At 38.6% G+C, this 23,712-nt stretch overlaps 1 protein-coding gene across 1 annotated transcript; it reads left to right on the top strand.

Annotated features, from left to right (window-relative positions):
• Positions 1 to 536: 536 nt before the first annotated feature.
• On the top strand, positions 537 to 23,018 carry ATG3 (autophagy related 3). The gene is made up of 12 exons (XM_082047120.1): positions 537 to 696; positions 3,647 to 3,688; positions 6,972 to 7,021; positions 8,254 to 8,324; positions 10,010 to 10,117; positions 11,359 to 11,408; positions 13,543 to 13,624; positions 14,128 to 14,162; positions 14,949 to 15,104; positions 15,752 to 15,879; positions 21,439 to 21,507; positions 22,758 to 23,018. Exons 1-12 carry the CDS (start codon positions 625 to 627, stop codon positions 22,837 to 22,839), a joined length of 945 nt encoding a protein of 314 aa, XP_081903246.1. The 5' UTR covers positions 537 to 624; the 3' UTR covers positions 22,840 to 23,018.
• Positions 23,019 to 23,712: the final 694 nt, after the last annotated feature.

The raw sequence follows: 23,712 nt of genomic DNA on the forward strand, positions 1-23,712 counted from the left end.
GTGGGCGCTGTCCGGCTCCCGGCGCACCTGGGGGGGCGGGGCGAGGCGCTGCCCTCCCGCCCCGCAGCGCGCGCACCCGGGCCGCTCTCCCCCCGCCGCCACCTCGCTACGCGGGCGCGCGCGCACCCTCATTCTCTGTTGACAACCAGCCACGCCCCTCCCGGCCGCTCCGGCCACGTGACCGCAGCGCCTCGGGGAACCAGGCTCCGCCCCAGCTCCCGCGCGCCCCCGCCCCTTCCCATTGGCCGCAGAGCGCGCATGAGCAAGAGGAGTCACCCGCTTCCCGTCATGTCCCTCTCCTCCCCCCGCATCTTCGCGCCTTGCGCACGCGCACGGCAGGGAGCGGGGCGGCTGCGGCGCCGGCGGGCGTCGAGCCGCCGCTGTCCCGCCTCCTCCCCGCGCAGGCGCACCGCCGCTGTGTCGGGCGTGACGCATGGTTGAGCGCCGGTGAAACGTCACGTGTGCGCGACATGGAGCGTGGGTCGGGGCGGGAACTGCTCCGGGAAGGGCGGGGCTTCACGTGACTGGCGGGGGGGCGGTGCTGGCGGGGCGGCCGCGGAGGTCGCTGGCCGAGGGGCGGGGGAGGAGGTGGCTGTCCTCCTCGCGGGGCCCGCCGGCAGCGCCATGCAGAACGTCATCAACACGGTGAAGGGGAAGGCCCTGGAGGTGGCCGAGTACCTCACCCCCGTGCTCAAGGTGCCGGTCGGCGCGGGAACCTGTTGGGGGGGTGGGGTGAGGGGAGGCGCGCGCTCCCTGAGGTGTTGGTGTCGTTTTGGGGGAGGGGGACACACGCCCGCCCTCTTACCTTGGGGTGGCCGTGGAGCTGGGAGCTGCCGGGGTCGCGGGTAGCAGTCCCGGCCTCCCCTCCGGGGTGTCAGCCTCAGGGCAGCCGCTGCCCGCCCGCTGGTGGCTCCTTATGGCGGCTCCCGCCTTCGTGGGCCTTTCCCTGCTGCACTGGCGGGTCGTGAGGGACGTCCGCGGCCTGGGGGTTGCTCCGTCTTCCCGGCAGCCGCGGCCTCTCTTGTTCTCCGGTCCCGAGGAGCTCTGTGTCGTTGCGGTGGCTTTACGCAACCGGCGGAGAGGCTCCGAGGGCGCGGTGCTCCCTCACGCCTCCCCCGAGCAGGTGTGCTGTCAGGGGGACGCTCTGCTGGGGCAGCCTTGAGCGGCAAAGCCTTCGGCGTTCATCCTGCACCGGGGACGCTGAGTTGGAGCTCACATCCTATTACGGGTGGGAGTATTCACGTGGGAGGTACAGGCCTTCAAAGGCTCGGTATTGCCGGCCCTACCGCTCGAGGAATTTTCTGTTAAAGTGGCTGAACTTTGATTAGTTGCGTCACTAGGGATGGAAATCCAAAGATGCTCATATCCTGGTAGGCTTAAGTATGGTTTCAGGGAGCGTGTTGCGGTTATTATTTTGGGTAAGAGTGTAACTTCTTCAGCTGGCATAGAAGAAAACTAGTCGCATCTCCATTATGTGTGTAGGTATAAAGTCATGTAGCATAGCTTATTTCTGTGTTGGCATTACTACATTAGTACAAGCCTCTGTGTGGTAAAGTGACTGCAAATAGTAGCAATGGACTGTTTGGTCGTTAAGGGTGCATTGTAACAGTCTGCTTGTAAAGACAGGCAGCACATCTAAGTGTTTTTCTGCAGTTTTTAAGTTACATCACATTTTCTGATGGCTATTTACAAATACTTTTGGATGTAAAACCCAACTTTGTATGTGAATGCTTAACTTGCCAGCAGTTCTTTCACTATTGATTTTCACACTTTTCCATGTTTTTGAAAAAATACTTTCATTGTAATTGTTTATGATGACAACCTCTCTGCCTCTGGCTTTATGGTGTGACCTTCTATACATCTTGTGCTCTGCAGTATAGATCTTAAGGCAGAAGACTAATACTCAGTTATTTATTGCATTTGTTCCTCTGTGGCATATAGTGTGCCTTGATAGCGAACCTAGAATTGCCTACCGGTGTGACATATATGTGCTGTAGAGAAGTTGCTATGTGAAAGGTGAAGTGACTTGTTTACTGTGGTACATTTACTGTTGCACAGCTGGAATAACAAGGGAGGAATTCTTGTGCATAGATGTACTATTAAGAGGAGGCAGGAGTAGAACCTCCAACATATTGGGAGTAATAATACATATTACAGGTATATGTGCCTATATACTCTAACTTGGAAACTTTGGAAAGAAACTAGACCTGTCTTTCTCACTAGCTTATATACCGCAGAATGTACAGAGATGAAAAAGTGAACTGTTTATCCTTAAGGAACAGAGGTTGGATATTTTCAATATTTTACTTATGTAATTCCAGAAACACGAGTTTGTTCTTGTTGCCTACTGCTTATAGTTCATTTTGAGGTTAAATAATAAGTTGTTTCCACTGTAGTGTTGCATAACATGTTATTGAGAATTCTCAGTTTTACAGCAATCCAAATTTCTAAATAAGGTTGTTTGAGTTTGATTTCTTTTTACAAACACCATAACATCACTATATGTTAGTTCAGTCTCTGTTTTGCTTATCTTAATCTTGTTCTTGAATGTCTCTTCTTTAGAACTGAGGGAGAAAGGAAGTAATCAGTATTATATGAAACAGGTGTGCTCATTTTACATAGCACAGGCGATAGCATGCACCAGGGTGAAGCATCAAGTATAATTAAGTTAAGCAGTGGCTGCTTTTCTTTAATGATTTCTTAATGATTCAGTGGTGCAAAGTTGTGGCTAAAAGTGAGGTACTTTACAGTTGCTGTTTTTAGGGCCAATATTCAGTAATTGATGACGCAAAAACTTGAAAAGTGAGCTATGCCATGGTTGAAATTTTATTCTTCAGAAGTGGTTCTTAGCACTGATGCCAGGGTTTCCTTGGTGCTTGAGACTTTTCTGAAGAAAACAAAACAGAAATAGAAGTCTGAAACAAAATACACTTACTCTAAATTTGAAATGCTAAAAATGCCTTAAATATCATAAATGTAATCTTTAATGCAATAGTACTTTGTTTTTCCATGCCGAACTAAATCACGTTGCTGCTTGCCATATTTTTTCCTCCATAAAAAAAAGTGACAATATGCAAAAATCAAAACTGTTTCCATGGGGTGCATAATGAAGGTACATAAATGGGTATGAAAAATCATAACTAGTTCTTTTTTCATAACTGTTCCTACCACAGAGAAAAGTTGGTGTGGTCATTTATTTCATGACCTTTCTTAGTTGCAAAGCCTCATGTTTATGCATTGCAGTGCTGTTCGGTGCCTAGAAAAGTCTCAAAGTACTGACTGTTAGAATCACTGCTTCGAACTGGTTTTCTATCTCTTACTGGCAAATGTATTCCTGAGTGCTGGGGAATCTCTTCTTCATTATTGATATAATTGGCTGTAGCAAAAAAATTACTTTGTCTATGTGATTTTTTTTTTTTCATAATCTCCCACATTCTGCAACAAGTAATTTTGTTGGGCCTTACATCATAGGATGTTAAAGTAAGCTGCCTATCAGCCCTTGCAGAGGTTGCCTCTAGATTGACAGTTCTCTGTGGACAGAGCTAGTTCCATGACAGAAGTAGAGCAGATATTTGTCTTTACCAGTAAAGTGAGGTACTTTGATTTGTCAACAGTGCTCAAAATTTCTAAACTTTATTTATTGCAGGAGTCCAAGTTTAAAGAAACTGGAGTAATTACACCTGAAGAAGTAAGTATTTAGAAACTTTATAATTACTTCCAAAATATACTTTAAATTTTATTCAAAATGACCATGTTAATCTCAAACAACTCATGTCTTTGCCAACTAATTATTGCTTCTTGAAACAGTTTCCTCAAAGTAGAAGTTTTAAATGGCATTTTTACTCTCCAGATGAAGTAGATCAACAGAATTCCTGTTGAGGTGGCACTTGATATCTGAATGTGAGATGCTTTTTCCTGTATTATGTTGTGAAAAACTTGTAAGAAAGCTTGTGCTGACTCAACAGCTCAATTTGTAATGGTTGTATAGGACTAAAACAGGAATATATCGATTTCAGAGGTGTTTCCCACAAGCAACTCAAAGGGGAACGTGTATCTTAGGAACAGTCACTGCTTACCTCGCTTTTGGTTCCTTCCCGGGCTCTGGCTAAATCATTACAAATGCTTGTCCACACAGAGTATCCAATGATTATTTTTTTTTCCCTTCCTCTCTGTAGGTTGCTTCAGGCTGGTTGTGTTTTGGATTGCTGCCAAGCAGCTGTAGTGTTTTAGGGAGTCTGCTTTTAAGAGAAACAATCAGGATTTTTTTTCTAGAATATTAAAAACAATGATTGTGCAATGCTATTTTGACTCCCCTGTTCTGCTTTTTTTCATATTAAAATACTACTATTCTGAAAATACATTGTCTTTACATAAGTATAAGAAAATAATGTTAGCTGTTAGGTAGAATGAAAGAAAAATGAGACAGAATGCACATATGTGAAGATGAGAGAGGGAGGAAAAAAAAAAAGGAGGAAGGAAAAAATGGTGACTGATGCAGGTAGATAATGTGGACAGAAGTATTTTTCCTGACATTGGTACTTAGCATTTTTCTACTACATTGCATGGCAAATATTCACTTGTGCTTTCTGTGATCCAGAAGAGTACTGCTTAGAAAAACAGGCTTAGCAACAGGGTGTTCTGTTGTTCTGATAACCATACATATGTGTGTATATAAATGTTTATATATTACATATTAATATATTTATAATCTATATTATACATAAAACAAATAGACAAATTTTCCACTAAGGCATAATCCCTTCTTGATGTATGGGGGGGAAACTTTGCGGCAGTACTGAAAGAAAAGGTACTTTCTATAGAAGGTAGTAAGAACCACACTATGTTGCACTAAACACTTTGCAGTATTTAAACACCAGTTAGAATGCAAGTAGTGTGTATCCTCGGTATAAAGTTAGGTGCTGATAAGATTAATAGATTGGATCATTCAAAGCAGTAGTCAAAAGGGAAACAGTCATACAGCAAGATTAATTTTTTGTTAAATTTAGATGAGCCTGTAGTGTGGATCTGCTAATTGTCCCTTTGATAGTGTTTTTTCTTCTCTGATGATTTTGGTCTTTATATAGTAATCATTGCTAAAGAATAATTGGAAGTCATCTGTAAAGATCTAGGATGTTATCTTTGAATGAGTTTGGATTTCTTGGGTAGTGAATCTCAGTTCAACTGTGTTTGAGTCTAAGATGCTGACTTTTATAGACTTGGTGGGATCCCTGTGGCTTGCCTCTGAAGATGAATCAATTAGCGATAAGGCTAAGGATGATTCATTAATCAAACTCAACAGCTACTCTATCTTTTCATATATCTGTACTTGGTTTAATTGCAACAAATTTTTGCCTGTCATGGGTTCTTAGTAGTTAATACCTCAGAAAGATAACACCTGGTTTAATTTTATATGTAAGTACAGGCAAATCTTAAAAATCTTTCTTTCCGGGAATAGAAATAAGATGGTGTCCTAAAACTGATCTCTTGCCACTTTTGGAATATTGATTCAGGGATGAGATAGCATTAGTGCTTAAGAAATAGAAACTGAAACCAGCTAGATTAATTATACTGCCTAAACTGAAGAAAATGCAACTGAAATTTTAACTCTTTAAATTTTTTTCATGTTCAATAATGTATTTTAATGTTGGTGCTACAAAGAGTGTTCCAGTTCCTTAAACAAAGAATTTTAAATCATGCTGGAGTTTCATGTATTATTATTACATAAAGGCTAATGAGTTTTAAAATTTCCATGTGTGTTGAGAGGGATGCTGTTTTCTTTAAAGTGAAGACTTCACTTTGGCTGGGGACTTTTGTTGGGAAAATGGGTGAAAGAAAGCACTTTCGCAGAGATTAAATCTGTTAATCCACGTGCAGTGCATGTTGTGGTGTTTTCCGCTAGGCTGATACGGCTTGTTGTGGAGGGCACAGTGAGAAAATGGGTGACATGCTGCAAGCATGTTTTGTCATGCTCCAACAACTTCTTGTAAACTTTGTAAACAACTGTATGTTGTTACAAAATGACATTTTAAGACAAGAATGCAATTGAAGCAGTAGATGGGCACCTAATTTTCAAAAGTAACTGGTGCAAAGACCACACAGATCACTTTTATTAAATGCAGGCTTGCCTTCCTCAATTTATGTGTACAAAAAGTAAGCCCAGTGAGTTGGACTTTTCTGGGTGACTTTTGAGTTTGTACACAAGTCTAGCATGACTATGCTTTGGCATAATGATGTGATTTTTATAGAAGCCTCTATCTCTGATACTAAGAACAAGTGAAGATTTTAAAAAGCTATTTCTTCAGAACAAAGTTATACGTAAGTTTTTTAATGCACTAAGTACTTGATTATCCATACCTAGTTAACATCAGAGGTAGAACTATCATAGTGATGGTCATTACTTAAAATGTACACTGTTCCTCTGCAGTTCTGTCACTGGTTCAATGAATTTGACAGTCTCACTTTTCTTCTTGCTGCAAAATTGTTCTGAAAACCAAAAGAGGTTTGGTGGGGTGTTTGTTTGTGGGGTTTTTTTGGTTAGTGGTTTTTGTTTGTGGTGTTGTTGTTTGTTTGTGTTTTTTACATTAAGCTCTTAATTGTTTTTGTAAATCTTTGTAGAGTGGCAAATAGAAACACTTTCTTTATCACAAAGTAAACAATATTACTGGGTCTAGGAAACTTATTTGCTTGTTGCAAGACTGGTAGGTAATACCAGAGCTTTTCCAAACTATCTGAATTTGCTATTGTGCTCAGTATGCATTTCCTTCAGGTGAAGTCAACTTAGTCTTTTAGTTTTCACAGTTAGCTGAGAAATGAAGTTAAAAGAAAAAGTAAACTGATAGATTAACTATTTAACTAGTAACTGTTTCTATCAAAGGAATGTGCAACTGAAATATTAATGTTGAGAAACATTGTAGATAATTTTCTTATGTTTTGTTTAAAAGAACTTAATTTTTTTTTTCCTACCTTAACAGTTTGTTGCAGCTGGAGATCACTTAGTTCACCACTGTCCTACTTGGCAATGGTATGTAAAATGAAAGAACTATAGAAAGCTAGCACTCCTTTCTTTGCTTTGATGTGTTTCCATTGGATGCAACTGTAGAATTGTCTCATTTCAGAATAGTACATGGACTCTTGCAATAGAACTTGTGCTGTTTTTATGATGAATATGCCTTTATATTGAGCAGAACTTATTTATTGCTCTGTGTAGCAGCTGAGATGAGGATTTGTTTTGGGATTGTGTTTTGTTTTCCTGAGATTGTAGAGGAAATAAGCTGGTGCATACTGTGAATGCTTTCAGTGCTTAGCTGCAGCAGCAGTACATCTCCCTGAGCTTGTCTTAGTATTGGTGATTGAAAAAGCAAAGGCTGTGTTCAACTGGAATTGGTAAGAACTAGTTGTAACTGGTGTATTTTAGAGAAGTTTTTGTTAATTACATTTGTTCAAATTTTGGCCCACATCAGATCACTTTGTACAGTGCTTGCCATTGGAAATCCCTTATCTTTCATGTACAATAAGGTGCTTCCTTATGTGTTACTGGTGTCTTGCATTATAACACTAACCAGTCAGTTCCTAGATGGACAGTTTCTGTGCAGTTGGTATCATAAAGGTTCTTTGGCTCTCTACTGGGCTGTGAAAAGCTGAAGGAGGAATTATACTGCTTCAGTCATTGTTTCTTACCTTTTCACTGTCTCCTTCAGAGAAAACATGATGTTGAGTCTATCCTATGTGCCAACAGTTTAGACAGACTATTTAGAATGTTAGACTCTTATTCCAAACTAAAGACCTCTGAAGGTGAAAGCAGATGCTTGAGTAATGTGAGCTTGGTAAAGACTACTTGAGCTCTGGTGACTATGGGCAGTTTTTGTATTTGTAGAGGCCTATTTCTTGTTGTGTATGTTTTTTGTTTTGTTTTTTCTGAAGTTGCTTTCTACGAACATTTGGGATGGTTGTTGCCAATCCTAGGACTTTCACATAGAGTAAATTGTTCTGTCAGCCCATCTTTGCTTGGCCTTCTCAAAGTGAAAGTCATTTTTGAAGCAGAAAATAGCTCCATAGTTTAAGGGTGGCTAAACGTTTTAACCTCATACCTATGTAAAAGTCTTCTTATAGTCAAAATAAAGGCATAGCAAACAGATTCTGAGAATAGATGAAGAGGAGTATATAAATGTTTCTGATGTAAATTGGAAATAGAAGGGTTATTTTGTTTGCATATCATAAAATTCTCAACCATTTATGGTGCACTTCATTTTACAGGGCTTCAGGAGAAGAACTAAAAGTCAAGGCTTATCTGCCAACAGAGAAACAGTTTTTGGTAACTAAAAATGGTAAGGCTAAAGTTTAAGTCTTAAGTTTTTGAAGGATTGATAGCATGATTGACTGTGCTATCAACTCTACTGATTGTCTGTATTGTCAGGGGAAGCAAGTATCGGGTGCTTTGGCTTCACAATATTAAATTTGTTCTCTGTATATCTGAAATCTTTTCCTGAGACCAGTTGTTAGTAGGGCTTTATACTAGTAACGCAGCTTGCCATTTTTGAAGCAGAAATGAAGCTTAGACATTATATACCTCCTTTTCTGACTGTCCTTTATCCTGTCCTTTAGCTCATATTCAATGTCCAAATGGAAAGGATGTTTATTTTCTTCTTTCTTTTGGAAAACTTGGGCTATTGAAGTGTTCTTGAAATGTCTTTCATGGTGGCACTGATACTTCTGGTTTTGATATGTAACTAATGTCATTACTCCTTTAAATAACTACAGAATTTTAAATCAAATTTTGATCAGGTTCACAGTTGCGTATATATGTATACTTGTGGTGGCTACCTTAATGGATAAGAAAGCACAACCATGGGGAAATAATTTTCTCAAAAGATACACCTTCAGTACAAAAAACAGCCGGAGGAGATTTTGAGTGGCACTGGGTTGTATTTTATGCTTGGATTTAACTTGCTGTTTTTTGAAGACTTGCTGTGTACTATCATGGAGAAATGCTTGTGGTAGTGTTGGACAGACTTTCCTAAGATGGTCTTGATGGTCAAGTGATCTACTTTGTTTCTCTTTTCCCCTCACTTCCAGGGTTCCCCATTGCTCTGACTCTTCTAGATCACATTTCAAAATACATTTCCTGCAGATGGTGACACACTGCCCTACTGCCTAAGTAAAGTTCTGGGCTATGGGTGAGGCTGGGAGCCATCCTACAGGCCTCATTTTGGAAGTCTTCTGAGGACTTCTCTTCACACCCCTCTTCTCCATTTCTGAAAGGTCTAAGAGCAATTTAAAAATGCTGCACTTCATGCAGCAGTTTTCTCCACGTTGGCAGAAAAGGAGTGTTCTTTACATAGCCCTTGTTTATGATATTGGAAAATATCTGTTCTGCATTAATCAGATCTGCATTCTTTCTTTGACTATTTTCTGAAAATCCTGTGTAAATCTGTACTTGAATGGCTCTATAATGCATATGACTGATGTATTCTGAATAACACATTAATTCTAACCTCTTCTAAGCTTCTAGATGTTAATTTATAATTAAACATACTTAATATATCACATACCTGATGTAAACTTTTAGGAGAATTTTAAAGGCAAGTCAGTTCAGTAAACTGATGCTAATCCAGGCAAAGTTGTACTTAGACTAAAAGTTGTTTAGCAATGTGAAGAAAAAGAATAAGTTGTCTCTAGTTGTTAGCAAATAGGTAGGCAGTCTCAGGAGACATGAGAAGTTAATTCTTTTCTAATTCTGAAGAGTTTGGATGAGTGTGCTCTAAAGGGTAACAGAAGAATGAATTTTTAAGGCCACTGCAAATATTGTACCATACATAAAATATCTGGTACAGCAGATCAACATATGTTTTTAAGTTCATGCTTTTGCATTTGAGACATAGCTTTAGGATTCCTTAAATCAGGGTATATGAGAGACTACCACATTTCAGAAGGCCTTGTAGGATAACTTTTTGCTCCAATCTAGTTTTGGATAGGAATGGCTGCATTAATTCTGCTTTGCAATTTTTTACAGTGCCGTGCTACAAAAGGTGTAAGCAGATGGAGTACTCAGATGAGCAGGAAGCAATTATAGAAGAAGATGATGGTGATGGGGGATGGGTAGACACTTTTCACAATGCAGGTATTGCAAGTCTTGCTTCAGCCTTTGTGTTTGGTAAACTGAAAGATTTTCAGTTTCTACTCTTAGCAAGTTAAAATCTTTCTTATGCATAGATGGCTGTATACTAGTATCTAATCTTGAAGAAACAGGTTATGTTACCAGCTACCCACTTGATTGGTGTATGACTGCTCAGGTGTTTAACTGAATGCCTGTATATTCCTGAAACGGGCTACTTTTCAGAGGTGCTAATAATAAATTATTTCAGTATTCTCTTAAAGTTCTAGGAAGTTATTGGAAAAAAAATGAGCTGTGTATTCACTCATTCCTTAATAAGATCTTGTGAAGAGTATGCTGATTTAAATTGTTTTGTTTGAAGAATATGCAAATATTTCTTTTTTAGTAAGATTGCATATGAAGCACATTGAGATCTTTATCTTAATGATGACCTCAACTGACTTAGTTATTTTGGTGTTTCCATTCTGTTCATTAGAAAATATTTATTACTTTAGTATCGGAGGTCACTGGGAGAGAGGGAAGCTAATGTTAAATACAGGGGAGTGTAGGAGATGATCCCTTTTTACAGTAAGTCCTTAGAGAAGTCTAAAAATTACTGCTGACATGAATCTATCTTATTAGTCTTCCTAGTACAGCCTCTTATAAATCCTTTTGTTCTTTTCTAAGGATTGGCAATTTTATTAGCTTTATTAGTTTTATTCTGTTTCTTTGTGTTCTATTAAGAGTTAATGAAGTTCTGTCTTTCCAAGAGTTGATACTGTTGTGATTTTGGGGTGGTTTTTACTGCCATTTCCTCTCAGTTAAAAGCATTGAGTCTTCTGCTATGTTTTTGCTCTGTCATGAACACCTTACTTTCAAAGTGCTCAGAAATATTCATAAATGCATGCCTTGCTCGTGAAGCTGAGTTCCATTATTGTGACATGAGTGCCTATCCTGATATCATTTTATGCAAAAGCTCCTTAAAAAAACCCAACTAATTACTTTGCAGTGTTCCATCAACAAAATTTATATGATATGCAAGAGCTGTGCTGTTGTGTTCCATGTTACTAGTATGGCTTGTTTATGGATGTCCAGCACCAAGCATGCTACCAATACCAAATAAACAGCCCTTCAAATATCAAAATTGTTGTGTGATATAACTTGGAAAGATCATATGCTGCTTTCTGAGGTCTCTGCAACTTCTTTCTGTAGTATTCTGCAACAAAGAAACAAGCTTCCTTAATGCAAATTTCTTGTTCAATTAACAGGTATAGTGGGCGCAACAGAAGCAGTTAAGGAGATCACACTAGACAGTAAGGTACTTGTTTCTAAATTGTCCTCTTTATTACAGGACCTGAAGGTAAGATAAGTCTTACCTGCAGCAATCCAGTACTTCCTGTGAAAAATTAAAATATAATTTGTCACTGGTTGTGTTGCAGATAGACACTGACCTTCAGTGCCCATGATATTAGTTGAAGCATGTGCATCTCCTTATTACTATGTGTTTACTGAGACAGTGTTATTTTTGGGATGTCTTTAGCCCAGTGTGCCTTTGTGCCAGGCCTCTACAAACTGAAAGTTAAATTCTGTTTACAGTGATGCTGCAGCCTTGTGTCTCAAGAAACTAATGTTTAGAAATACAGTGTAAAGAAATTTTTATATGGAAAAATAGCGTAGGGATGTGAAGTATTTTTTTCGTAATCTGTAACTGCTGTAAGCAGAGTTTTAATGCATTTGGTCCTGTTTGGCAGATGTGCACCCTCAAGTTTTAGAAGTACTAAAACTGTTTAAATGTAGATGTCTTATAAAGTCATTAGTTTCTGCACATGTTTCCAAAAAGTCACTCTGCAGCAGGAGCCAGATCTGAAATTTAGGTTCTCAGGAAACTGAGAACAGTTGGAAGTACTTGAAAAGGAAATGTGTTAGGTAACAGGTTTAAGAAACAGAGACACAAAATGGTTTTAAAGATGGACAGACTTTTAGCAGGGCCTGTTGCGATAGGACAAGAGGTAATTGTTTTAAAGTGAAGGAAGGGGATGTTCAGGCTGGACACGAAGAGGAAATTTTTTACAATGAGGGTGGTGAAACACTGACACAGGTTGCCCAGAGAGCTGGGAGATGCCCCATCCCTGGAGACATTCCAGGCCAGGCTGGACAGGGCTCTGAGCAACCTGATCTAGTTGAAGATGTCCCTGTTCATCACAGCAGGTTGGACTAGATGAGCTTTGAAGGTCCCTTCCAACCTTAACTATTCTATGTTTGGTTGTTAAAGTGGAGTTCTGTGCGCTATGAGACTTTGTTGAACCCTGCAAGGACAAAACTTTGGATTTTTAAAAATTAGAGGCAAAGAGAATGGGCTGATGCATGCTACTGCACAATTGTAAACAGCTCGAAGTGCTGTTGATACAATGAACTGTGAAGCACCTGTATTTCAGTTGCTGGACATAGTAAAAAATAACTGCTTTTTCACAAGTCAGTAACATAAGGGTGGAAGAAACAGTAAGGAACATTTATAGGTGATCACTGTTTCTATGAAACACAATACTTGTGGAATGGTATTGTGATTTATAACTGCTGTTGTGTGCTATGAATTTGATTTCAATTCTAATATATTGTATGTAGAACAACTTGCTTGTTGTACACTACGTCATTTCTTGGACCACACATCCAATTCAGAATGACAGCTCTTCCGCTAATGTTCTGTTTGACAAAGCACTTCACAACTTGGTTTCTTACTGTTTTGTGGTTTACAATGAGGAAACCAGCCACCTGATGCTTACAAGTATAGCATCTTCTAATTCTAATCATTATTTGGAGTATTTTCCATAAAGTCTTTATAAAACCTGCAGAAATTGAGACCTTTCCCTTCTGAATTTTTTCTGGGGTTGTCTTTTGGGTTCAAATGACATGCATAGGCCCACAATGCCCAAAAGAAGAAAACATTGGCTGAGGGCTTGTGCTGTATGCATTTCCGTTGGACTGTGCTTCCTCAGACATATGTCAAAATGTGCTGCATTTTTGGGGTCTCTCATGTGTTTTAAAACCAATTATGGAACCGTTGCACAGTTGACTGTGGGTTTGGTAATAGAAAATCTTAACCTACATGTTTCATCATAGCTGTCTTGTCATTGCCTTTCATTTGAGATAGGTGGGATTTTTAAAATAAATTCTGACTGTTTAACACTGTGTTTATTCTTCTTTGCTTAGGAATTAAATCACTCTAGATTACAAAGTCAAAGAAGAACTTTTTAGTGGATTTCTAACATCATACTAAGGTTCTGAAACTAAGTTGGGTTAACAAGCAAATAGTTCAGTATAGTCCTTAATGCTGCAGAAATTATTTTTCTTGTTTTCTGTATGTATTTACTAGACTTAACTTAAATTTGCTGGGGTTGTTAGGTTGTATAGATACAGCAGTCTTTAAAACAGTGTTTTCAATTTAACTTCTAAAGGATAATATAAAAATACCAGAATGTTCAGCATCTTGTGAAGATGATGATGATGAAGATGAAGGAGAAGCTGCAGACATGGAAGGTATTTCCTTAAATTGGGTGGGATGTGCTTTATTTCAGGCCTTTAAAGCAGTATGCTATAAGAAAACACTGCTCTTCTTTTTAATGGAATGCATGCTGAAAAATTCCTCCCTATCTTTTGTATGGTCTTAGTGTTGCATGTTTACTCTAACTTGTGTGCTGAAACCTGTGTGAATGTTAATGGCTAGGAAATTAATTTGAGTAGCAGAACAGATCCAAGCAAGCAAAAATTAGGGATTTAGCACAGCTTCCTTCCTGCTTCATATCTACATTTAAACTCAGTCTGTCAATTTAAAATGGCTTCAGGATTGCTTATCATGTACTTATGATAGTCTTGGTCAAACTTGTATTAAAAAAGGTATAGCCTGGTTTGGGGATTTAGAAGTCTACCTGAATAAAACATCTTTAGACACATATAGATTTGTTTTAATGAAGTTGTTTGTGAATGAGAATATGATGACTAGCTACGAGCTGAACACAGAATTTTATGGGTCTTCTTTTCAGAGTATGAAGAAAGTGGGCTATTGGAGACAGATGATGTGAGTAAACCGTTCTCTGTCTTGTCTGTTACAATGCTTATTACCAACATGAACACAAGCAAAGTAAAAATAATGATATCAAAGGAATGGCACAATGAGCTTGTTAGACGCAGTGGGATTACTGAGCCTGGTTTCCTATGGATTTGTCTCCTGCCAATCTACTGCAGTAATCGTAACTTTTAGGTCCTCAAAGATTTTGATGACAGTAATTTTGCTTTGTTTGCGGGTCCTTTTTTGTCTGTTTACAGACAGTGCTGTATTCACAAGGGGTAAAAAGTGCAGTGGTTGTTTTTGAGGCTTACATGTAGAAGATGAGCAGCTTTATAGGTGCAATAGATTGGTGCACTGGGGCTGTTCATGAGAGAAAACAGAGAGCATCAGTATTTGTGGTACTCTGCTATGGTCTTCATGAACCTGCATAAACCGGGACCTCTGCTTTCTGAATTTCATTGGAATTGTTTGTTCCATTCAAAATTTATTGGTGAAAGAAGGGAAGGGAATGTGACAATGTAGTTGTATGCTTCCTTGGGAAGCTGGAACTTTTTAAAATAATAAGACAAACAAACAAACCCAACACAAAAAGCACCCCAAAAATAAAACCAAAAAATCACTTGGTGGGAGAGAAACTAATACTCCTAATTTAAAGATAAAATCCAGAAGCTTGTTTTTTTTTAATGCTCACTTAACATTAATTTCAGTTTTACAGCTTTACATAATTATTTAGGGTGGGAAAAGAGGAAAGCCAAGCAAGACAATACTAATGTTGTCATTTTTACCTCGAACCAGGCAACGCTTGACACAAGACAAATTGTAGAAGCTAACAAAGCTAAAGTTGATGTGGGAGGAGAAGATGCTATTCTACAGACTAGGACTTATGACCTCTACATCACTTATGACAAATACTACCAAACTCCAAGGCTCTGGTTATTTGGATATGATGAGGTACAGCTATGTTGAGTTTTGTCCCACTTCTGTGAAATTAAACTCAGTGTGTCAAATAGCAAGGCTATTTTGTTGCTTATCCATAGTAGAAATTTAAACAAAAATAGTGAGAAAATCATTATATGGTCAGGGATGCAGACAGGATTTATGGTACTTGCAGGAAGTAGGAACAATTTCACAGTGAATTGTACCTGGTAACTGAGCACATTTGGAAGGAAGGAAATCATGCTCTGTCGTTTGAGTTTCTATTAGCTCTATAGAGTTAATAACAACCCCAGTAAACTCAGTCAAGTAAGCAGGTATGTGTTTTCATGATCTTCAGAGGGAAAGGATTAGATAAATCCCTCTTCCCTTTATTGACCATGTTTCTTGAGTTAAAGTTGATCAGGGCTTATGGATTAAATATCTCAATGGGAATCTAAATGTTTCTCAAATATATTGACTTTGCCATTCACCTGGTATATTAAAAACAAAAACACTCTGTGGATTTTAATGCACTCGGTTCTTTCAGTGTACCTTCAGAACTGTTGTATATTAGATAGTTATAATTTGTGGTGCTTCATCTGTTAATGATGTTAGAATTGCTGAGAAGGAGCAAAAGGTTCTTTGTTAATAATGCTTTTGTTGTTTTCCTTTTTCCCCTATAGCAACGGCAGCCTTTAACAGTAGAGCATATGTATGAAGATATTAGTCAAGATCATGTCAAGAAAACAGTGACCATTGAAAACCATCCTCATCTTCCCCCACCTCCCATGTGCTCAGTTCATCCATGCAGGTAAGTTGTTGTTTCTGGTCTGATTCAGCATGCAGACACAAGGCATTTCGCTGGTCTTGTGAAGGGTTTGGTACAGGTTTTCTGGATTTATTTCCATGGTTGACTGCCATGGTGGTCTGTTAACTTCTGAGGTGGTATGAAAGGAAGATATCAGTGATTCTCTGGAGTCTTTCCAGTGCTCACTGCTGCAAGTGTATTCCGCAGTTAGAGCTGTCCTCTCTCTGCTCAACTTGCTCTTTCTTCACTTCCCTACAGACTCCAGAAGATGGCAGGCTGCTAGAACTCTGTAAAACAAAATTCTTCTATACTTGCATTTGCTGCTTTTTTTTCTTTTTGTGAGGGTAAAAGTAAAATGTATACTTTGTAAGCAGAAAGAGCTGTTTGAATACGAAATAACTCCCCCTTATTTTGGAATAACTACCCTCTGTTCCCCAGAAGTCTTTGAAATTTTACACTACTAAATAGAGGTCCTTTAATTGCCACACTGAAATATTTGTTGAATGTAAGTGCAGGTTGCGTTTTCCGTATTTCCTACCCAAGACATAGGGAGTCTGTAGTTTGACTAGCTGGACAGATTTTTTTTTTTTTTCCCTAGGTCTTCAAAAGGTGCCTTTCATCTTAGATGTAGGCTCCAACATGGTTTTAGGTTTCTTACTGATACAGAGCAAATATCTTAAACAGTGTAACTCCTCAGCTTCTTGATAGTATTAAATTCTAAGAGAAAGGAGTTTGAACTTTTATCTCTTTCTAAAAAAAGAGATGCTCTCTGTAGTCTTGCATATAGTTAAAAAACCACAGTCCAGATTGCCCCTTTAAGCCTTGTAATTTCTTTTGACTTAAACACTTCAGGGATCCATGTCACTGGCTGAGGTGTCAAATAATCAGCTTGCTGTTGACAAGCTTGTGATTTTGCAGACTCAAAACATTCTTGTTTCTGGTTTAGGAATTATTTGATCATAAGATTGAAGGGCCTCAGGTCCCAAGATTAGATTTAGAAGAGACAACTTTGTGAGGTGGTGGGGAGTTATGATTTCAGTGACCTTCATCATGATTGGCACAAAAGGTGAAGTAATAGGTGTTCAGTTTTTTCTAATAGTAAAACTGGTGGCATTGAATGCTACTCACTGCTGGCATGTTCAAAGGCAGAAAAAGGATTAAACTCTGCACACAGCACCTATTTAAACTAAATATTTATTTAAGCAATATGATGTTAATGAAAGAAACATTTGTCAAAACTTGTTCAAAGTGAAGTTATCGGAATGCTTTAGAATTAGAAAGTACATGGGTTGCACACTGCCGGAAACTAGTAGTACTTTGCGGGAAGCATTACTAGGTGCTTGCTCTGACTTCTCTTCTTGAGCACATGCTGTAAGATAATAAGCAGGACAAGGTAGACCTTTGGTTTGATCCAATAAGACTGTTCATATAAAGGTACAAGAACATTTTAATAGGTCAATCTGTTAGTGACTTTTACTGGCTTAATGTTAGCTATCTGCATGGTTTTGGATGAAAAAAATGGATGCAGCTTTTTGTGCAACTGGTGTTTCTGAAGGAGTGTCAAGTGGGATGACTGTTGGAAGGCTTAACAGGCTGACCAAGGACATGATTGATAGAAGGAGAAAGAAAAACCTGAAGCCAAGCCTTACTTTAGTGATTGTTGGAAGTCCTGCAAATTGATTGAGAAGCTGCTCCTGTTGATGGATGCAGGCTGGGAGGGCACTCTCAGACAAAACAAAGATGACCATATATTTGGGCATGACGACCCTCACTACCTAGGTAGAACTGTGCATTTTATAGTGGGCTGTGGCTGTGATGGAATCTGCTCAATTTCGCAAACACCTTTTCAGAGTAAGAACAAATGTAATGCTAATGTGTGAATTTGGGTTGAGAGTCTTCCTGGATGAGAGCTCTGTGTACGTCTTCACTTCTTCCTCTGAAGCCAGTGAAGCACCAGTGCCTTTGTTATGTAATCCACATCTACACTCGAAGAAATGGTTTGCATCATGACACTTCTTCCTTTTAGTCTTTTGAGAGAGGTTATTGATGTGACAGTGAGACAGATTTGTTTGTAGTCTTAAACGTGGAGGGAACTGTCTAGTCCTTCTCAAAAGGCAATCTAGTTGACTGGCAACTGCTTAACATCAGAAAGGTTTGAAAAGGTTATCTTAAGACTGTAAAAAAGGGTGCTAACAGCATATCTAAAATTGAGGTTTTAAATATGTTCTTTTACTCTCCAAGGTGAGCTATTTCCTTAAATAGGTAAGGCTAACAGCTAACAAGGTCTGAGCTTCTGACGTGAAAAATAATAGCTGAAAATGTTTTGTTCTTAATTTAGCTAGGAAGTACCAGTGTTTAGCTAGCTCTGTTGCTGTTGCTTCCCTGCACGTTACAAAAATTGTGTAATGTAGGGTATTTAGATGGTCCTAAACTTACTTGGTTGTTTCTTGTGACGTGTGTCTCCTTATGCGATGCGTCAGAGAGAGAAAAGGCAGTCTGGTGCTGATGTCAGCTGCTTGAGATTGCTTCTATTTTGAGTAGTTAGTTGAAACTGTTCATCTTGCAGCTCTGCTGTAAGTTGTATTTCTTGTCAGCATTTTTATGATGCTGGGAGGAACACAGTCAGCTTCCTCATTAATTACTGCAAACTGGTTTAATCACAATTCTCATCTTTTTATGTGAGTGTTATGAAGGAGCTATCAAACTAGTTAATTACTAAACACATTTACAATTAGATCTGAATTACTTGCAGTAATTCCAAAGGGTTATCTTCACTATTTCAGAATAAATGGCAATAGGTTTCTGAACTCTCTTATGTGCTGTAAATATTTGCAGGGAAGTGACTAGAGGCAGCTGCAAGGATTGGGGAGTTGTAGATGTTAAGGTTAACTGACTGTTGTGGATTCTGAATGTTTCTCCTAATTATGATGTTTGTGGGTTTTTCCACACCCATCTCATTGTTTGTGAGCGATTACAGACACTGAATCATATGTCAGGAAGGCTTTTATTTTTTACTTTTACTGTCTGATGGTATATATTTCCCTTATAGCTAATACTCAGACAATGTTAGTTTGTCAGCTGTGCTGAATTCCAGTGTGAAGTTAATAACAAGTACTTTGACTGACAGATTTGATCAATTGCAAAGCAGGAGAGGGGTTTTTCAGCTGGAAAGCCAATGTTCCTGATGAGAGCATAAAGGGTCATCTAATCAATCTAAGAAAACAGCTTATTTCAACTTATTTTTAACCTCTAAATGCATGGTCTTAACTCTGTATATCTCTAGTTTTGATAGGAACAGCAGTATTTCTGTCTTGGAATATGAATAGTAACTTACTTATACTACCTGAACCACCTCAAGAGCTGGTTGATATACCAGAAAGTAATTTAGGTGATTTTAGTGGATATTTTAAATGTCTGATCTATTTGATAGCTCAAGTGATCTACAAACAGGTCCTGGAACAAGCATCAGTGAGCATGTAGTGTGTTCAGTCATCTTGAGTTAAGAGTTATTTCTGGGGTACTTTTATTCAGAAGTAAAAAAAAAAAAAAAAAAAAAAAAAAGGGATCTCTAGATAGCAGGATATTTTAGATAACATTTCTCCCGAAGTGACCTTATTTCTTTCCATTGTGGGGTATGCATACTTCATATTAATTCCTTGACATTTTCTTATAAAAGGAAAATGAAAACAGGAGAAAAAAAACTTCTAAGTTTATAAAGCAACTGTAGAGCTTTTCATGAGTAACTGTATGACCAATAAGAATGACTGTTACTGTGGCCATTATGGAATTCCAGATATCTAACTAGTCCTTAGAAAACAGAAAAGAACAAATGTCATTAAGATGTATGAAGCTGAACCAGTATCCTGTAAAAGATCTCTAATAGCTGTAGGTTCTGTGCCAGTACAAAAAATACTTGTCTGTTATGGGCAAGGTCAAAGCTTAAGTTTTGACAGTGGCCAGGTTCCTACAGGAAGCAACTGGCCTTGGCACATGACGTGGCGTGTGTTCTGCACGGGCATCATGAGGATCCAGAATTGGCATCAACTGTGAGAGTTAGCTGATTTGCAAAGACCAACAGCACAACAAATGACAAATGCTGACCTTTCGTAGTTCCCCAGACTTGCGTGTTCCTGTTTACAGCATATGTTGGTAACTTTGCAACAGCTTCCTTCCGTTTGTTTGCAGGCACTGGCAACATGATTGACTTCGGAGATTACTAAATGCCAGTTACTGGTCAGCAATTTAGATCTGCGTAGTGGTATCAAAGCATGGTTAGAAAGTTATGAAAACTCTGATTATCACTCTTCCTTGTTCTCAGTAGGCACATAGGTTGTTTCAGGACAGGTATTTTAAACTACTGCTGTTTACTAGCTTGCAGCATTGTGTATGTGGATGTCCATAGCCCTATATGTCCTCGTTGATAAAGATCGCCTACAGAATCATGAATTTAAAAGTTGAAGTATAGATAAAAGATACATTATACAATGTGAGAGTTTGTGTTAAAAATATATAAATAAACCATAAAATAACCATACAGTAGTTCTCCCCTCTGATTTAATGTGTTCTTCATCTCCCGGTTAATGTGGTATAAGAACTATCCTGAACACAAGACCGTTACTTCTGAATTGTAACTGGTTGTGAAAAGATTCGAAGTCTTCATTGTTGGAAATTTTCAAAACCAGACCAGAGAAGGTCCTGAGCAATCTGTTCTGGTTTACTGCTCATTGAGCAAGGAGTGTTGGGCTGGGTGACGACCAGTCCCTTCCAATCTCAGCTATACTGTGATTCCATGTGATGTTCCCAGAATCAGCATTGTACACAAATGTTTGTGTGGTTCATAGTAGGTCTGGAATGTCGCTGATGGCTTTACGTCGAAAAACAGTGACCGGAGGAAATGTTTGTCCTCCCCTGTAGTGCTTTATAATAACAGCCACAGGAGGAAAGAAGCTGCGATAGAACCCAAGTTACTGCCAGAAAAAGTTTCCATTACCCAAAGTCAGTCCTAGAGCAACAGTTCTAAATTTATGCAGGCTTGGTGTAGCCTGCTGTTCCTAGGAAACTATGAATTGTTTAAGTTTTTGATACATCTTAAGTTGTACAAATCCAAGAGTGCCACAGAGGCAGCTAACAAAAGTTGCACCAATTTCTAGGCATCTTTTTCAGGGGTGATCTGGGAACTTCTGGTGGCTTGTTGCTGGTACAGATTATTTTGTGGGGACTTACCTGGTGGCTTTTTTGGCATTTGTCAGTAGTGTAATTTTTAATTGCTAAGAAATACATATTGACTCTCATTATGGCACTCAGTCTACACTGTAGCGTAGAACATCTTTCTTTTTCCCTTGTGAGCGTAAGAACCTGTCAAATAATGTTACATTCATTACTTAATATTATATTTCAGTTATTGTTGGGATTTTTTTTCCTTAGTAAATGAAGTTTCCTCTTGCTGCTTCTGAAGCTAACAGTCCAAAACTATTTCATTTGTACAAAACCTAATCTTATTGAGATGAAGACAGAGTTACTTTTTCCTTAAAGTATTTTCACAGTTTCTGATCTGTTTTTCAGGCATGCGGAAGTGATGAAGAAAATAATAGAGACTGTTGCAGAAGGTGGGGGAGAACTTGGAGTTCACATGTATCCTTTTTTGTTACTACACAGTATTCTTAGAGTTTTCTGGCAGTGTAAGGAGCTGTTACCTCAAGGTTCTTAAACTGGAGTGCAGTTTTATGTGAAAGCAGTAAACAACTGTTTGTGGTAGCACTTGCTAAAGTTTTGGGATGAGTTCCTTTGAGCAAACAAACTTAAGTCAGTTACAAGGCTCGAGGGTACGGGGAGGTGGCAGGAGCAACAAGGAACGTAGGTAGGATTGAAGGGAAAGGATTGAGCCATTGTTTGTAGGGGTGTGAAGGAGGTAGCTGTGAATATCAAACTGGAATTCTAGTGCTCCATTTGTGCAGCAAGCATGTGAAACTAAACTGGGCAGTAACTTTTCTGACAAGGTAGTTCAACTCTTTTATTTCTTAAGAGTTAGAAATAGCTTATTTTCAAGATTACTTTTTTTCACTATTGCTAAACAAATTGAGGGATTTTTAGCAGGCAATTTATTCCCTTATTATTATGTAGTTTGTGGTTGTCAAGAAATGGTCCATGAGACTGACGTGCCAAAATAGTAGGTTTTACTTATATGCAGTACCAAATGTAACTTGACTGTTGAAAGTAATGATTTATTTTAATTTTTCCACTTGCTGTCTGCCTCAGTCCCAGTTGGACAGACACTTGAGTTTATAATTATCCAATATACTTTAGACTGCAGATTCAGGCCCAATGTGCATTTGAAGGTGATATTCACAGGGAGACAAGGAAGGTCTCCACTCCAAAGGCAGACTTCTCACTTTAGCAAAGCTAATCTCTCTACTTTCCCTCATCAACAGGAAGGAGCTCTTTCAAAGAATGATTCAAAAAGGGAACTTATTTCTTTTTCTGAGCCACTGAAACACTGAGGGAGGAACCTGCTTTCCCTGCAACTACAGAAAGGTAGCTAGGGATTAGCCTTGCTAGGTGCAATTCACCTTGGCATTTGTTAATAACAAATATTAAGTATGTAAGTGGGATTGTAAATGTTTGTGTGGTGTTTGTAAGATTTATTGAAAATAACTCCTGGTTCCCTGTTTTAACTTAATACAGCAAAATCTGTAGGTTTGGGCAAGCATCAGATGTCCTTACCAGAGTTCTGCTGTATGAATTTCCTAGTATCTAACTGTGTCATTACAAGGTGTTCTTTCCCTATTAGCAAGAAATACTGTTGAGCAGACCACTGAATGTGCCTTCTGCTTTGTTTTACAGGATTTCTAGCTATTGCGTACTTTCCTTAACAAGAAACTCAGGTACCTTCTTATTTTCTTGAAATTTGTACAGGCTGTCATTCCAACGATAGAATATGACTACACAAGGCACTTTACGATGTAACTAAAATAAGAGATGTCCTCCTCTAATTATCAAGTCTTTTTTTAAATAACCCATCCATGTGACTTATACAACATCATACACAATTTCTGTAACTAACCTTTTATCAAGTTGATGCTTTAAAATAAAATGTTCCATTGCCAGCCTTTTTAATAAAAATCTTTATGTGTAATATAAATAAATCACTCTCATTCCTATACAGACACTGCAGTAAGAGGTGGGAATTTTTTTTTCTCTATAATTCCTTCAATTTTCTTTCAACAGAAGACTTTTTTTGCCTATTGGAAGCTAAAGCCTACTTTCCTTGTAGAAGCCTAATGCATTTAGCTTCACTGCTGATTTCTGAACCTGTGGTTTGTTTTTTTTTTTTTTAATTATTATTATTTTTCCCCCATTTAAATTCACTTCAGAGTTTTGTGTGTTGGTTTTTTCTCCTAGTTATGAATGTTTGTTTCCTCTAGCTGGAAGGGGATTTTGAAAGTTGAAAGAAAATAGGTGATCATCATGTTAGGAAAATTTGACTACATCTTAAACTAAAATAGCTGTAACTAACCAGTCTCTGAAAGGTGATTTAGATTTACACTTGAGCAAGGCTAGTATTTTGAGATGGAAATTTGGGGGAGAAAAGGTGGCATATTAGTATGTAGTCCTTGTAATAATAACAATCTTCTTGGCAAAATTACAGCTTGGCGTAAAGAGAGAGGATTTCTATGGTTGAGCAAGTTTCAATTGTGATTACTTGTCTGCCTCAGCTACACTAACTGATAGTCTAACAGCATGGTTTCCTTTTTGAGGTAGATATACATGGAGTTGTTTATGAACTCAGATATTGCAGATGCATCCAGACTTTAGTAGCCACTTTCTGCCCTGCAAAAT

This window comes from Streptopelia decaocto (assembly GCF_964273445.1).
Source record: "Streptopelia decaocto genome assembly, chromosome: 1".
In the NCBI taxonomy this organism is placed as follows: Eukaryota; Metazoa; Chordata; class Aves; order Columbiformes; family Columbidae; genus Streptopelia; species Streptopelia decaocto.